The 15,172-nt window shown below is 41.2% G+C and overlaps 1 protein-coding gene across 1 annotated transcript; it reads left to right on the forward strand.

The window, feature by feature from the left end:
- Positions 1-9,117: 9,117 nt before the first annotated feature.
- Positions 9,118-14,164, forward strand: CDKN1B (cyclin dependent kinase inhibitor 1B). The gene is made up of 3 exons (XM_039876399.1): positions 9,118-10,080; positions 10,582-10,711; positions 12,841-14,164. Exons 1-2 carry the CDS (start codon positions 9,606-9,608, stop codon positions 10,701-10,703), a joined length of 597 nt encoding a protein of 198 aa, XP_039732333.1. The 5' UTR covers positions 9,118-9,605; the 3' UTR covers positions 10,704-10,711; positions 12,841-14,164.
- Positions 14,165-15,172: the final 1,008 nt, after the last annotated feature.

The following is a 15,172-nucleotide window of genomic DNA, read 5'->3' on the forward strand; positions in this document are numbered from 1 at the left end:
CATCTTCTTTTCTCATGTGGCCACAGAGGGCCTAACTACTTTGAATGTTTCTCTTTCTTTAGTGAAGGAAGAGAAGGAAAACAACTCTGGAACATTCTAGGTCAGATATCTAATCCTGAATTAAGGAAAAAGATGACAAATTACAAATTGCATGTGACACTGGAAATATAATTGGTCCACTGATATTGGAAGACCCTAAGCAGATTATTGAGGTTTAGAGAATACTGTTATGACAGCATCAGGAAAGACTTTTTGTCAAGAATAAATAGAAATGTAAATTATTGCCTTTTTAGTATGAGAAGGCTTTATCATAAAGTCTTGCACTGTTTATTTGGTAGATAAGACCATCTATTATGGTGGAAACAGAAGATGCTGTTCTACAATGATTTTCTAAACAGAATATTAGCCAGTTGAAATATGAGACTGACAAGCAAAGCTAATTCTGTGCTAACTCTTAGCACATTCTCTGAAAGTGATTCTTTTCAAAGATATTTAAGGTTATTTGTTGACATGACAATTTTTAGGAATTTATTTTTTAAATAAATTATTTAAATTTATTATGTATTATGCAACTATTGTATAAATTTATGTTTAATAAGTTAAGAAAAGATATTGAAGGAAGCAGTGTGAAATCACGCAATGAAACAAGTAGAGAAGATAGTCAATGCATGGCACCTTTTTAATGTGCTTACTGTCCCATCGGCCAATGCCCAGACCTCACCCCTGGCCTAGTTCCTGACAGGTTTCCTGATATTAGAACCTAGCTACTCTCTGCTTAGACTAGGTATATGTGTGCATATTTTATTTATGTGGGTAGACAGCATTCACATACATGACTTTTTCTCTTTAGTCCACACCTGTCCAGCTTTCATGCCCTCCACTCTACCCAAATTACTCTTATCAAGACTACCAATGACTTCCATGGCCAGATCCAACGGCCACTTCTCAGTCTTCATCTTACTTGACCTATCAGCAGCATTTGAACCATTTGATCTCTCTTTCTTCCTTGAAACACTTGCTTTTACTTGGTCTCTGGGTCACCTCTCTCTTGGCTCTCCTACACTCCATTAGTGACTCCTTTCCAGTCTCCTTTTCCCTAGATAGTTCTCATTTTCTTGATTTCTACAAATTGTAATACTCTAAGGCTTAGTCCTCAGGCCTCTTCTCTTCTCTGTCTAAATTCACGCCCTTGGTGATCTTATGGCTTCATACATTAATATCATCTACATGCTGAAAATTTCCAAATTTGTATCTTCAACACAAACCTCTCTCCCCTGAATTCCAGACTTATAATTCTTTATTCAACATCTCCATTTGGATGTCCATGGATATCTCAAAGTTAACACATTCAAAGCAAAATTTGTTCATCTCTTACTCAACCCCATTTCAGTAAATAGCCATACCTTTCTTAAGTTGCTTAGGCCAAAAAGCTTTGGAGTCATTATATACTCCTCTCTCACACATATACTTCATTTCCAGTCCTTTAGCAAATCCTGTTGGCTGTATCTTTAAAAGCACATCTATCAACTCTACCATTCTTTCTACCTAAACTGCTACCACCCTGGTCTGAGCCAAAATGACCTCTTTTTGGATTATTTCAATGGTCTGCTAACTGGTCTCTCTACTTTTCTCCGGCCTCTTTGAAATACTTTCCAGTCAGCAGTCAAAGTGATCAAAGTTAGCCAGTCAGATAAAAACTCCGCTCAAAGATGGCTTACCTAGATCAGAATAAAATTCTAAGTCTTTACCATGGCGTATAATGTTTACATGATTTAGGCCCCTACTTCCTCTCTGATTTCATCTCCTACCTCTCAGTCTCTACTTACTCTATTTCTGGAACACAGAAAATTACGTGGTCCATGCCTTCATTCCATTCAGGTCTCTACTCAAATGTCCTTTATCAAAGAGTTTTTTCCCGTTAGTATAGCATCTGCCTTCATTACTTTCTGTACCCGTAACTAGTTTTTCTTTTTGGCACTTAAAACAACATGACATACTATGCTTATTTATTTGTGTATCGTGTGCCTTCCACACTTGAATGTAAGCTCTATTCCATGAAAACAGGGACTTTGGCTATCTTTGTTCTCTGTTGTGTCCCCAGAGAGTTTGGCATCTGGTAAGGGCTCATTAAAAATTTAATGAATGAAGGAATTAACAAATATTCATGTGAACAATTATTCAGAGAATGGTCAGGAGCAGAAAATGGGCAGTTTCCAGGTTTTTTTAGGGGTAAATTTGTGTAAACTAAAGGCTGAGATCAGAATTGGTGGAGGTTTTCTCCTTCGTGTTTTTACAATGTAAAGAATAGAATGTAGTTTAAAATGGCAAAATGGTAGTAAATATGTTTGTTTATTTGTCCAAATTCCACATACCAGTCACACAAGTTGTCCACTTATGTTTCAGTCATGGAAATTAGATCATGTATGTGGTCATGAATCCAGGTTTTTCTATTTATTTCTTCTTATTATTTTTCTATAAAACCAGCAATACTGGCAAAACTGCATTTTCTTACTATATTCTACTGGAAAATGAAGATTTTTCTCTAATAAAAATGTCTGATGCATTTTTTTTTCTGTAAAGTCTGATGATCCCAGTACATCTGTTTAAAACTGTTCTTGAATCCAGTTTCTTTCAAAGATGCTATTTTTCTTTCCAGGAATTTGAATCTCATTTTCCTGAGAACATTTTTTTATGCATAGTGTACTGTAGGCAAATTATGCCAAAGAAGCCTCCAAATCATTTGCAAACCCACCAAGTCATTGCATCTTCTACAAGAATCATCACAATGTACTCTTGACTCAGCTTCAGAAGAGCAGGTCCTAGTGCCCTCTACTATCTTTTGTGGCTTTGGAACACTCAGCCTTCGCTATTCCAAGGCTTCATAAGCAAAAGAGGATAATAGCATTTGTGTTGCAACTGTGGTCTTATAGGGATCAAATGTAATGACACCAGAGAAGCTGCTTTCAAATATGTGAAGTATTGTGTTCATCAGGAATGTCTTGGGTTCAACTAACAGAAACTCATACCAAACTTGGAACAAAAGAGGGGAAATTGTTTTTATATGCACGGGGCTCTTCCATAGAACTTAAGTGCAGGGAATTAAACCTCATGAGGTACAGGATCTGGAAACTGCAGAGTCTTTGGTTCCAAAGGTTATCTGTCTTTCTAAAACCTGTGGTCTGTCTTCTGTACTCCTCTTTGCATGTCTTTTTCTTTCTTCTGACACTCTATAGTCTTTGTCTACATTGCCATCACACATGGCCTGAAGATAGCTTCCTTAAAATGGCTCTTTCCCAAATCTACATTATCATATTAATCTCTAATTTACAGTTTACTAACTGAAGTTTCTGAGACCTGGTTTCAAATGTTCAGGAGAGAGAAATCGGTTGGCCAAGATTAGGTCAGATAAACACCTGTCTCCTCATCTTATCAACTTCAGGAAGAGAATGAGAACAGTCTCACATAATCTGCTGTCTCTCAGTATAAGAGGCTAAGGGAGCAGACTCTTGAGAAGGGAGTGTGGGACAGTGAAGAAACAATGAGTGTTGTGCACCTCAAGTGTGACATAAAAGCACTGAGAACACCACAACCATCCTTATTCCCTTACTTTTGTCATCTTTAATCTACCCAGGATCTGAACTGGCCATATGATCAATGGCACATTTGTAAAGATGGACGAGTCTCAAAGAGCTGCATCCCTTCACATTTATGTGTGAGATTCATATGTCCAATATCATCTCTGTTGCCCTCTTAAGGAACATAACCTCTCATTCTTTCTTTTCTCAAGGGTCCAATTAATTTCAATGCTTAATACTGACTGTATTAAGCCAAATTCTTAATCTTCCCTATTCCCTATCTCCCAAACTTTTCTCTCTGTGTTAGTTAGGATTGACTGTAAAATGCTATGACAAATGGACACAAAATGTAATGGTTTAACAAAATAGAAGTTCATTTTTTCTCTCAGATCAGGTCAGGGCCCCAGGCTGATAGTGGCTCTATCATCAGCATGTGGCTTCTGAGGTTGTACCTTTATAGCCCATAAGAAGAGGAAAGAGGCAGAAGTGGAGGGGTCATGTGACAGGTTTTCTGCACCAGGCCTGGGAGACACATACCACTTTTATTATATTCTGTTGGAAAATACTTAATCACAAGGTCACATTTAACTGCAAAGGAAGCTGGGAAATTTAGTGTAGCTAGGTAGCTATATACCCAGTTATAATTTTGATACTAATGAAGAAGGTGAGAATGGATTTTGGTGTCCAGCTAGCAAGCTCTGTTACATCCTACCTCTCTAGTTAGTGGCATTATTCTTTAAAATTCCCAACCTTGAGTCTTTAAAGTCATTCTCCATTCTTCCTTCTCTCCCGAATCCCCTTAACTGTTCTAACTACCTAAGCAACCCCACATTTCAGTCCTTGCTTTCCATTCCCTCCTCCACAGCACTGCTTAAGGCTGTCGAATCTCTTCCTTGAGCAATTACAATCAGCCTCCCAAATTACCTCCCTGACACAGGAGGCTCATCACACCCATCCTTTACTCTGCTGTCAGGTATCACTTCTGGACATGAACTGATTGTCCAAGACAGCTTGGACATCTTAACAGCTACCTCTTCACTCACTGTCAAAGCTATAAGCACCACATACAAAGCATCAGAAGCTATATCTTTGTAGCTCAGAGGATCACAGTAGAGACTGCCCCTAACTCTCTATTCCAAACCATCTCATCCTAGTCTTGTGGCCCGTGCTTCTATCCTCTTGCCTCACACCAGTACTCTGCCCAGCTTTCAGCTCACAGCTTTTCATTCAGCTCTGTCCCTGGAGACCCTCTCAGGGTCCAGGCTTGCTCTTTGTTCAGGAGACAAGTTTGGACAGTGATCATGTTATTCTTTTCACCAAAAGCAACATCAGTTCCCATTGCTTATGAATAAAACAGATTTTACTTTTTTTTAGCATGCCATTGATGGCCTGCCAATGTTGGATCCCATCCCCCAATGATTACCACTACCAATATACTCTTATAATCTTCTTGACACTTTTCTCATCCTTCAAGATCTGACTCATATATCACCTCCTCCATGAAGACTTCCTCTTTTACCTTTTTACTCCATTTTTGTAGTGTGTTCTTCTATGTATTGCTTTCTACCTCTGTGGTTTTTTGTGCACATGCTATCTCCCTGTCTAGGGTGTATACTCCCTAAATACAGAGATTGTGACAGTTATCCTTTTACTCCCCATGCTTCTGAGAATAATGACTTGGGGGTACTTTATACATGCTAAGATCACATTATTCCACTTCTTAAGACCTCCTAATGCCCCAGTGGATTCCGTATCACTCACTTAATGACAGAAACCCTACATAGGCCTGCATGGTCTTTTATGATCGGATGTTCCTGTTACCACCCTCCCCTTACTTCTTGCTGTTCCTCGAGCACATCAGACAAGACCTCACCTCAGAGACTTTGCATGTGCTGTTCCCTTGGTAGGGACACTCTTTCTCCAAATATGTGCATGGCGTGCTTTCTCAATTCCTCGGGGCTTCTCTCAAAGGCCACTTTCTCAATGAGGACTTCTTGAACTACTCTATTCACATTGGGACCCTTGCGACATCCTCTTTCCCTCTCCTCTGCTTTCTGTTTCTCCATAGCATGTTTCACCTCCTTATATAAAATGGACTTTCCTCATTTATTGTGTGTCTGTCTTCTCTACCCCTCTTCTAGAATGTAAGCTTCATCCTAATTTAAGTCTGTTTGTTTACCTCTGTATCCCCAGGGCCTAGGATATTGCCTGGCATATCGAAAGCATTCAATAAATATTTGTTGAAAGGAAGTAAGAGTAAGCAAATTAATAGGTGTTCAATAAATATTTGTTTAATTGAATGAAAAGTGTCAGAAAGAGATGACTGAAATTTCCAAATTCTAAAAATACGTCTAAATTCAGGAGAATAGTGAAATTGAGTGAAAGCTGCCTTATTATAAACATACTTGAGGAAGGATTAAAATTGTGTACTTGTGGTGGGAGGGGCAACTGAGCAAGGCAATGTGTACCTTCGCGGAGACATTGGGGCTGCACAGCTTTCCCCTCAGAGGGCTGCAGCTGGGAGCCCGGTAACCCCACCCTGCTTGCTCAAACCATGCCATTTGGACACTGTCTTCCACACAGGTGTTTTCTTTTAAGTTATTTTGGTCTTTGCCTCTCTCCCCAGCTTGTGAAAGACGCAGAAATCTTGGGTGGCTTATGGGCATTTCTCAGCTCTAAGTAAGAAACTACCAGGAGTGAAAAATGACAACGAAAACACCCAGGACTAGCTGCTGGGTCTTGGGGAAGCAGAGCCCATTTTAGAGCAGTGCAGAATAGAACTTTCTGTCTTCTACCCAGGCTCCGCCTTTACACTGTTTATCTGAAATGTTTCTCCCCGCCTTACTCTTCTGTAGTCACCTACTTTCTCCGGGAGGATGGCGCTCTGATCAACATGTTCCCTCTTCCCTCCGGGACCCATAGTATTTTTTTTATGCTTCGCTGCTACTACAGCAGACGCCTGCCTTCTCTTTATTTGCTGTACAGTTCTCTGGTGCCTTGACTGTAAACAAAACATTTTAGATCATAGCAAGGTCAACGTAAGCACAGCCTTTCTGCTGGCAGCCAGATGTCTTAAGGTGGTGTGACTGTGACTCTTTTCAAGATTAACAAAGCAACAAAATGGTTCTCCTACATATTAATTGCAGAAAGATACAGCGTGTACAGGGAGTATCTCTTTTCTACTTTTATGTAGGCTATTAATTCCATGAATAAAATCAAACTCTGTGGCAAGGTGTAATATCTCCAGAGTATCTCCATTTACTTATATATAGTGGTTTGTGAATGAATGCATATGAATACATGCTTACATATAATATAGAATTTCTGTGTAGTCCAGCAATTATTTAAAAATTTCAACAATAATGAACTAATTTCAGGGATGGGGTATAAATTATGGGACTGAGGCCTACCTTAACTGTCCTGTGTCTTTCTCTGTCTTCCCCAATCCAGTAAATTAAGTGGGGGCATTAAATGTAGAAAAATAAGATGAGACGGCCTACTTTGATCTCAGGTGAAATATTTTGTCAATCAAGTAGGAAATCCTGACTCTTAAACAAGTTTTGGATACTGCCTCCCTCACTGTTCTCTGTGTAATACCCCTGTCCTTTTGGAATCTGCATTTTAGTTGAACTAGAGGATAGTGATACCAAAGGCCAGTGACAGCTTCATTTAAATATCAGTGACCACAGGCCATATCAAGGAAACATCTGCAGGCAGCCCAAGACATGAGAAGAAGCCATTTTGGATCATTTGTAAGAGAGCAGATTACAGCACAGGTGAATCTAGACAAAAACCTGAACCAGTTGGGACCACCAGGAAGGAAAGAAACAAAATGAACCAGCCTGAGAGAGGAGACCTGCGATCTAATCCCAGCTCTGCTACGGACTGGATATATGTGTTCTCGGATGGGAATCCCCCTCTCTGAGTCTTAATTTCCTCAGCAGTAAAAAGAGAGTGGAGAACTGTAGGGTTCCGAAGGTCCCTTCCAGCTCTAACATTCTGGAGTGTATGAGATGAGGCAGGCACACAGAGAGGACAAACAATATGTGGTTAAGAAAACAAGTTAAAAATCAAACTCATCTTTAGTATAGATGCATAAGAAAACATCGCTGCTGTGGACTATTAGAACTGAAGATCAATCAGTTTCTAGTAAAATATATTAACTTTGGCCCAAACCAAGATTATATGTATTGGGGGAGTGGGGTGGGAGTGAGGCAGTTGAAGACCCACTGAGATCTGTCTGAGACGTGACAGCCCTGCCCATGCTGTTTCAACTTCCACCGCTGTGCTCAAGACCAAATTGACAGGTAAATTTCAGGTTGCCAAGGGAAGCAGAGAAATGCCTGAATATAGTATCAGTCGGGAAGACATGGTTGTGGTGGTTTTATAAATCACTTTGTAATCTGGACTTTCAGATTATTTTCACCCTTCAACTACTTGTAACCCTCTAAAGGCATATCACTTGCATCTGAATGTTGTTCTGAGTAGGAGGGAGCAGTGAATCTGGTGGGAGAGAAAGGTAGGGGGAGGAAGCAGCTGTTATTTGGCGGTGGGACTCAGGAGACTGCTACAACCTGGGAAAGAACTGAAAAATACAGAGGCGAGTTCCCACACGCAGCCCATGTCAAGGGCCTTAACTGTGCTTGGGAAGCAAGAACCTGGGCCCGGGATAGAACTTCGCTTTCGAAAACTATGTATGTCTGAGACAGCGACAAAGTTTATTAGAGACTTGGGAGACTAGTCGATTTTTTTTATCTTGAAATCTTATTTTTATTGATGGAGAGGTTAGGTTCAGAGTACACAGTATTATAAATGCTGCGCCTACTCCAGGCTAATTTATAGAAAGACGTTCGCCCTGGCTTCTTTTCTCAGCCCCCTGCCTCCCCTAGAATAGCAGAGACTTCTAGGTTAGGGGTGAGCTAACCATTGTCCACCCCCGGCTAAGGCACCCAAGCAAGGGGGGCTCCCAGCCCCTCGGCCAAAATTTCCCCGCCTCCTCCGCAGTGCAAGAAGTTGGGGCAGCGGGTGAGAGCCCAGCTGCGGGCAGACCTTCCACTTTCAGCCTCCGCCCCGCAGCTGCCCGCAGTGCGGGTAAAACAAGATCGCCGCCGAGGCGCACAACGAGCTGCCAGCAACCTTCGAGGTCCTCTGGTCCAGCCCCTCGGTTTCCCCGGCGAGTAGCGGGAGGTCTGGGCTTCGAAACCGCAGCGCGCCCGCCAGCGCCGCGCCGGGACCAGAACCCAAGGTCCCGCCGCCCAGGCTCCTCCCCAGCTTCCCGGCCGTTTGGCTAGTTTGTTTGTCTTATTTTTAATTTCTCCGAGGCCAGCCAGAGCAGGTTTGTTGGCAGCAGTACACCTCCAGCAATCACGCGACCAGCCAATCTCCCGGCGGCGCCCTCGGAGTCGGCGCGCTCCGCAAGGCGGGGAGGCGGCGGGACCGCGCCCGGGCCACCTTAAGGCCGCGCTCGCCAGCCCCGGCTGGGCGGCTCCCGGCGCCGCGACCAATGGATCTCCTCCTCTGTTTAAATAGACTTGCGGTGTCAATCACTTTCTTCTTCGTCAGCCTCCCTTCCACCGCCATATTGGGCAACTAAAAAAAGGGGGCTCGTCTTTTCGGGGTGTTTTTCTCCCCTTCCCCTCTCCCTACTTTCTCGCCGCTCCGCGACTCTGACGCCGGCAAGGTTTGGAGAGCCGCTCGGTTCGCAGGACCCGCGGGCTTGCACCAGCCTGGACTTGGACTGGATTTGCCACCCCCGCCTCTTGCCTCTCCCCTCCCCTCCCCGCCCTCCCGCTCGCCTGTACACTTGATCTGTGGAGACTTTGGGCCGCCTGGCCCGGGCTTCCCCTCACCCCTCCCCAGACCCAGCGCGCTCCTGACGCTCGCCAGTTACTTGTCGGGGTTTGTTTTTCTTGGCTCCAGGGCAGTCGCAGGGCTTATAAGAGGGGTACGGGCTGGGTCGGGGCGTTTTGTTTTGTTCGGTTTTGTTTTCCGAGAGCGCGCGAGAGGCAGTTGTAAAGACCCGAGAGGAAGATGTCAAACGTGCGAGTGTCTAACGGGAGTCCGAGCTTGGAGCGGATGGACGCCAGACAGGCGGAGTACCCTAAGCCCTCCGCCTGCAGAAACCTCTTCGGCCCCGTGAATCACGAAGAGTTAACCCGGGACTTGGAGAAGCACTGCCGAGACATGGAAGAGGCAAGCCAGCGCAAGTGGAATTTTGATTTTCAGAATCACAAGCCCCTGGAGGGCAAATACGAGTGGCAGGAGGTGGAAAAGAGTAGCTTGCCCGAGTTCTACTACAGACCCCCGCGGCCACCCAAAGGCGCCTGCAAGGTGCCCGCGCAGGAGAGCCAGGATGTCAGCGGGAACCGCCAGGCGGTGCCTTTAATTGGGTCTCAGGCAAACTCAGAGGACACGCACTTGGTAGACCAAAAAACTGATGCATCGGACAGCCAGACGGGCTTAGCCGAGCCGTGCACTGGGATAAGGAAGCGACCTGCAACAGACGGTAATGACCCTCTCAAAACCATAAAACGTCTTGCCTGCTTGGGGGGTCTTAAACTCTCAGCTTTCTTTCCGGCGTATTCTGATGTAGCTTTTTGGGAGCGCACTTTCGTAATCTTAGGCTGTGAGTGCTATCTGACTGCCTGTCTGTTTATGATTTGTAAGTCAGAGGCCTGAGATTTTATTATCTGATAATTTCACTAACCAAAAACATCGCACTTTCCCCCGGCTAGCCGGCGGTAGGTATGTGACTACGTTGGGATGTTTATCAGCGGCCTCTCTCTTCGCTATGCAGAGAGAGCTTTGGGCGTAGCAAACACTGTTATGTGAAAACAACCTCATTTTGTGCCCTTAAAGGCCACTCGGAATGACGGGTCCAGGATTGTGGGTGGAGGTGGTGGGTTTTTCATCCTCTGACTTTTGGGCCAACTTCTGTCAGCCATTGTTTTTTCCTGATAAAGATTGTTTGTGTGTGTTCTTTTAAAAAATTCCTTCTTGTCCTTAGATGCCTCTCCTCAAAACAAAAGAGCCAACAGAACAGAAGAAAATGTGTCAGATGCTTCCCCAAACGCAGGTTCGGTGGAGCAGACGCCCAAGAAGCCGGGCCTCAGAAGACGTCAAACGTAAACTGCTCGGTGGGTTGATTTCTAGGAGCAAAAAGCTGACACCCGAATTGGGCTGCAGGAACTCCGTGGGCTTTCAGACCCCAAGATACCCATCTCAGTGGTTGTTGGCAGCTTAGTGCTTGTGGGTTTTTGTTTTATGTTTTGTGAAGTCAAAAAAGTAGGAATTGGAACTTAAAAAAAAAAAAAAAAAAGGAATTGGGAAAGCTGGGAATCACTATAGGGATACTATCTTTCTAAACAGTTTCCACGTCCTGAGATCATTTTCCCTTGAAACTCAAAGTGACTGGAGCGAATGTTCCCGGCGAGTACTTGTAACCAGGGCCCTGTGGGTAGGTCAGTTCCCTGTGAGTCTCACCAAAACATACTGGGAACAATAGGTTCTTTCCCCATCGAACAAGAACTGGGGTATGCTTCGGTCCCACTTCATGAGAATTCATTTCCCAGAGATTCAAGTTGAGTCAGTAACATATTTTGGGCCATACGTGAAAAAATGGCAAATAAGTGATTAAATTTAAATTTTGAGGTAATCATTAGGTACAAATGGCTCATATTTGGTAAATCAAACGGTTAAGAATGTAAAGAGAGGTATGTTGTGTTCTTTTATTTTTATCATTTTCGTAACATTTCCCCTATTTTCTGGTAAGTTTTAGGGACAGAGAAGGAAACTTCCTTCATATTTAAAAAAACAAAATAGAAAGCTTAAAAATACTAAGGTTCCTACAGAATTTCCGATAACACTGAAGTTTGCAAAGCAGAAGTCAAATTAACTCTGCCAGAGTAAGCAATCCAGGAACACGTCAGCATGTGTATGCTAATCTTACTATAACAGGATGATTTGGATGTTTGTAGGGGAAATGGATAGTAGATAGTAGGCCCAGCAGGATGGATCTACCCCACACAAGGGTAGTGGAGATTTTTCTATCTACTAAAATCTGATCAACATGAATAGCTAATTTGAATAATTTGGCCCCCAGCTTTACATGGATTGGTTATCCATAACGATCAAAGTATGTGTACTAATAGTCTGTAAACTTCTTACAGACAAGACTGTGACCTTTTTTTTCCAAAACACACTTGTAGCCTAGCATATAAAGAGATCTTAATAGATGTTATTAACTTTTTAAATCCTCACTTATAAAAATTAAAAAATTAAAGAACCATAGGGATTAAGGTGGGATTCGTTTGTTGTTTTTAAATCATAATGTCACACATATGACAACATACATCTGATATTTTCAGAGCTTATATAAAATAGCACTATAGAACCTTTATATTACAGCGGTACATGAAGTGGGAAAATTGGATGAAAAATTGTTCTGATGTAATCTTTCCACCTTCAGCTATTGTTGTTTTGTGACTTGTGGCCTAGCTCATCAGATGAGCCACAGTGACTCAGACTGGATTTTGACCGGGCCCCATTCTGACATAGAGAGGCATTTGTTAGTAAATATTGCCAGTTCAGAGAATACTAGAAATAGTTGTAATTCCTTATTCAGAAGCATTCATGTATATATTCTGCATATGACTAAGAAACTAGAATATTTGGGGGGGAAAAAAAAGTTAATAGAATTTTCTTTGGAGAGCCTTTCCTTTATATGTTATATTTTCAATTGTTTTTCAAATTTAGGAAATTTTGCCACTCTTAAGTGTTACAGTTTCTTAATTTTCCTATCTCTGTTCTTTCTCACCATCTTTGACCCTGATTCCCTAGACCAGGGTTTCTCAACGTCTGCACTATTGACATTTTGGTCCAAATAATTTTTTGCTTTGGGAGGCTGTCCCATGCATTGTAGAATGTTTGGCAGCATCCCTGGCCTCTTCCAGATGCCAACAGCATTTTCCTTCCCCCAGTGTGTCAAGCAAAAATGTCTCTAAACATTGCCAAATGTCCCGTGGGGGGCAAAATTGCCCAGTCTTGAGAACAACTACTGTAGACAAAAGTACACAACACAGAGGAGAGCAAAAATCCAGTGAAGGAAACGTTGGATGTAGATGTTTATAGTCATCAACTTTTAGTATGTACTTTCTTTTCCGTCTCTCAGGTGTTTCCCAACTACAAAGTGACAAAATAATTCCTGTACTTTATTGGTAATGTTATTCTAGGGCTTTTCTCCTAATTCTTCTTGTTTCTTTTGCAGAAATGAGAGTATGTTTCCTTGTTTATCAGATACATCATGGCTTGATGAAGCAAGGAAGATATGAATTAAAAATTTTGAATATGTATCACCAACTCCATGCAACGGAAGTCCAGTATAAGCACTGAAAAGGAACAACACAATAACACTAAAATTTTAGGCACTCTTAAATGATCTGCCTCTAAAAGCATTGGATGTAGCATTGTGCAATTAGGTTTTTCCTTATTTGCTTCATTGTACTACCTGTGTGTAAATAGTTTTTACCTTCTATGTAGCACATAAACTTTGGGGGAAGGGAGGGCAGGGTGGGGCTGAGGAATTGGCATGGGAGCTTGCTTTAATTTAGAGCAAGGAGAAAAATATTTGACTTGCACGAAAAGAAGCAGTTCTTGGGGAGGGTTTGAATTGTATTCTTTAAAGATGTAATGTCCCTTTCAGTGAGAACTGATACTTCATTTTAATCATCCAAATTTGAACGGTGGCTACAAATAATTGCTATTTATTTTTACACAAAGCTTTCTCATTTGGGAGCTCTGATCATTCCATTATGTAGCAGCAGATGGCTTTTTAAAAAAAACAAAACTATCCTACTTAGTGCTCCCCCCAAACCCCTAAAAACTGAAATTTACCAGTTAATTATTCAGCAGTTAGGGAATCACTCTAGGTAATTCTGGGCAAAAATCTGGGGTGTATGAGGGTAGTTCTGAATGCTCAGAATCAACCATCTAATTTTTATCAGATTTGTTGAGAAAACTTCTGAATTTTCTTTTCATTTTGGGCTGTGTAGACAGTCAAAATAATTCTAAATCCTTGGGTATTTTTTAAAGATCTCTAATTTCACATTAATGAAATGCTTTTAAATTTAAGGCTTCTCATTCTAGTTGTTAATTTGTTAAACCAAAAGAAAGTGGTGTTTTTAAAGGAAAGTGTGTATAGAAAAGACCACGTGGTATAAGTGAAATGGATACTACATCTTTAAACAGTATTTTTACATTGCCTGTGTATTTGTATGAAACAAAACCATTTGAAGTGTACCTGTGTACATAACTCTGTAAAGACACTGAAAAATTATACTAACTTATTTATGTTAAAAAGATTTTTTTTTTTTTTAATCTAGACAATATACAAGCCAAAGTGGCATGTTTTGTGCATTTGTAAATGCTGTATTGGGTAGAGTAGATTTTCCCCTCTTCTGTTAAATAATATGGCTATGCTTAAAAGGTTGCATACTGAGCCAAGTATAATTTTTTGTAATGTGTGAAAAAGATACCAATTATTGTTACACATCAAGCAATCAATAAAGAAAACTTCCATAGCTATTCATTGAGTTGAGCTGTCCTGTGCTTTACTAAGCTTGAGGTATTTCGACCTGGCATTCTAGCCAAATTTACACAAAAATAATATGACGTGGCAAATATCTAGATAATTCAGGCCCATGACACAGATGATGTTTATGTAGGTCTGAAGGTAGTAGTCAATATTTTCCACATAGTTCTGTATGGGTGGACAAAGCTTTAGAGATAAAAACTAGAAAAGCCACATATTCATATAAAGGTTGTCAAAGTCTCCATTAGTTCAAATATTTGTCTTCTAGGATATGAATGCGTCAGAACTGAAAATTCTTATATAAGTGTACACTGATCACACATTTGCAGGATTGAAAATGAAAGTAACATTGGTGACTTCTCTAAATTCTGTATTTACACATGCAAAGTGTGAGCAATTAGAGCAATTGGTTGGACCATGTAATCTATACCTCTTGTCCAAATATTCAGATATATAGGTCCTTTAGAAAATGGCACAAATTCCACACTAATTTAGATAAAATAGGTATTCTTCAAATTAAGCTGGTCATACACAAATTCCTAAATTTCCTGATTATAATATATACAGCCAGAAACTGGTTTATCTAAATAACAAACCTGAGGGTTTTCAGTCTCCATATCCATATAGCAGAAGATATTTTTTACTTAAATAAGAAAAAAAAGATTTTAAAGTCAGATTTACTGAAATGATTCCTGTAATTTCACATTCTCTTAAAAAATGCGGTTAAGGTGTAAAAGTAAAATTTTTTTTTCTAGGAATCTACAAATAGTTAAATCGCGAAAATCTGAATTTGGGTTAAATTGTTTCCCGCAAATAGTTACATTTACATTGTTGCACCCCCAAAAGGGGCTCTAAACAAGATAGTTTCAACTTATATTGACCGAAGTTGCTTTTTTTTTTTTTTAAAGCAGGGTTGACTCTCTACAGCTGCCGGGAAGAGAAAAGTAGGTCCTTTGCTGGCTCGGCTATATCTTCCAAGTAGGTATTATTTTAATTAAAGACTAAAAGG

This window comes from Pteropus medius, unplaced genomic scaffold (genome assembly GCF_902729225.1).
Source record: "Pteropus medius unplaced genomic scaffold, Ma_sr-lr_union100, whole genome shotgun sequence".
NCBI classification, from domain to species: Eukaryota; Metazoa; Chordata; class Mammalia; order Chiroptera; family Pteropodidae; genus Pteropus; species Pteropus medius.

Coding starts and splice junctions, on each gene's coding strand:
- CDKN1B (XM_039876399.1), top strand. CDS start 9,606: ATGTCAAACGTGCGAGTGTCTAACGGGAGTCCGAGCTTGGAGCGGATG. Junction 10,081..10,581: donor GAAGCGACCTGCAACAGACG/GTAATGACCCTC, acceptor TCTTGTCCTTAG/ATGCCTCTCCTCAAAACAAA.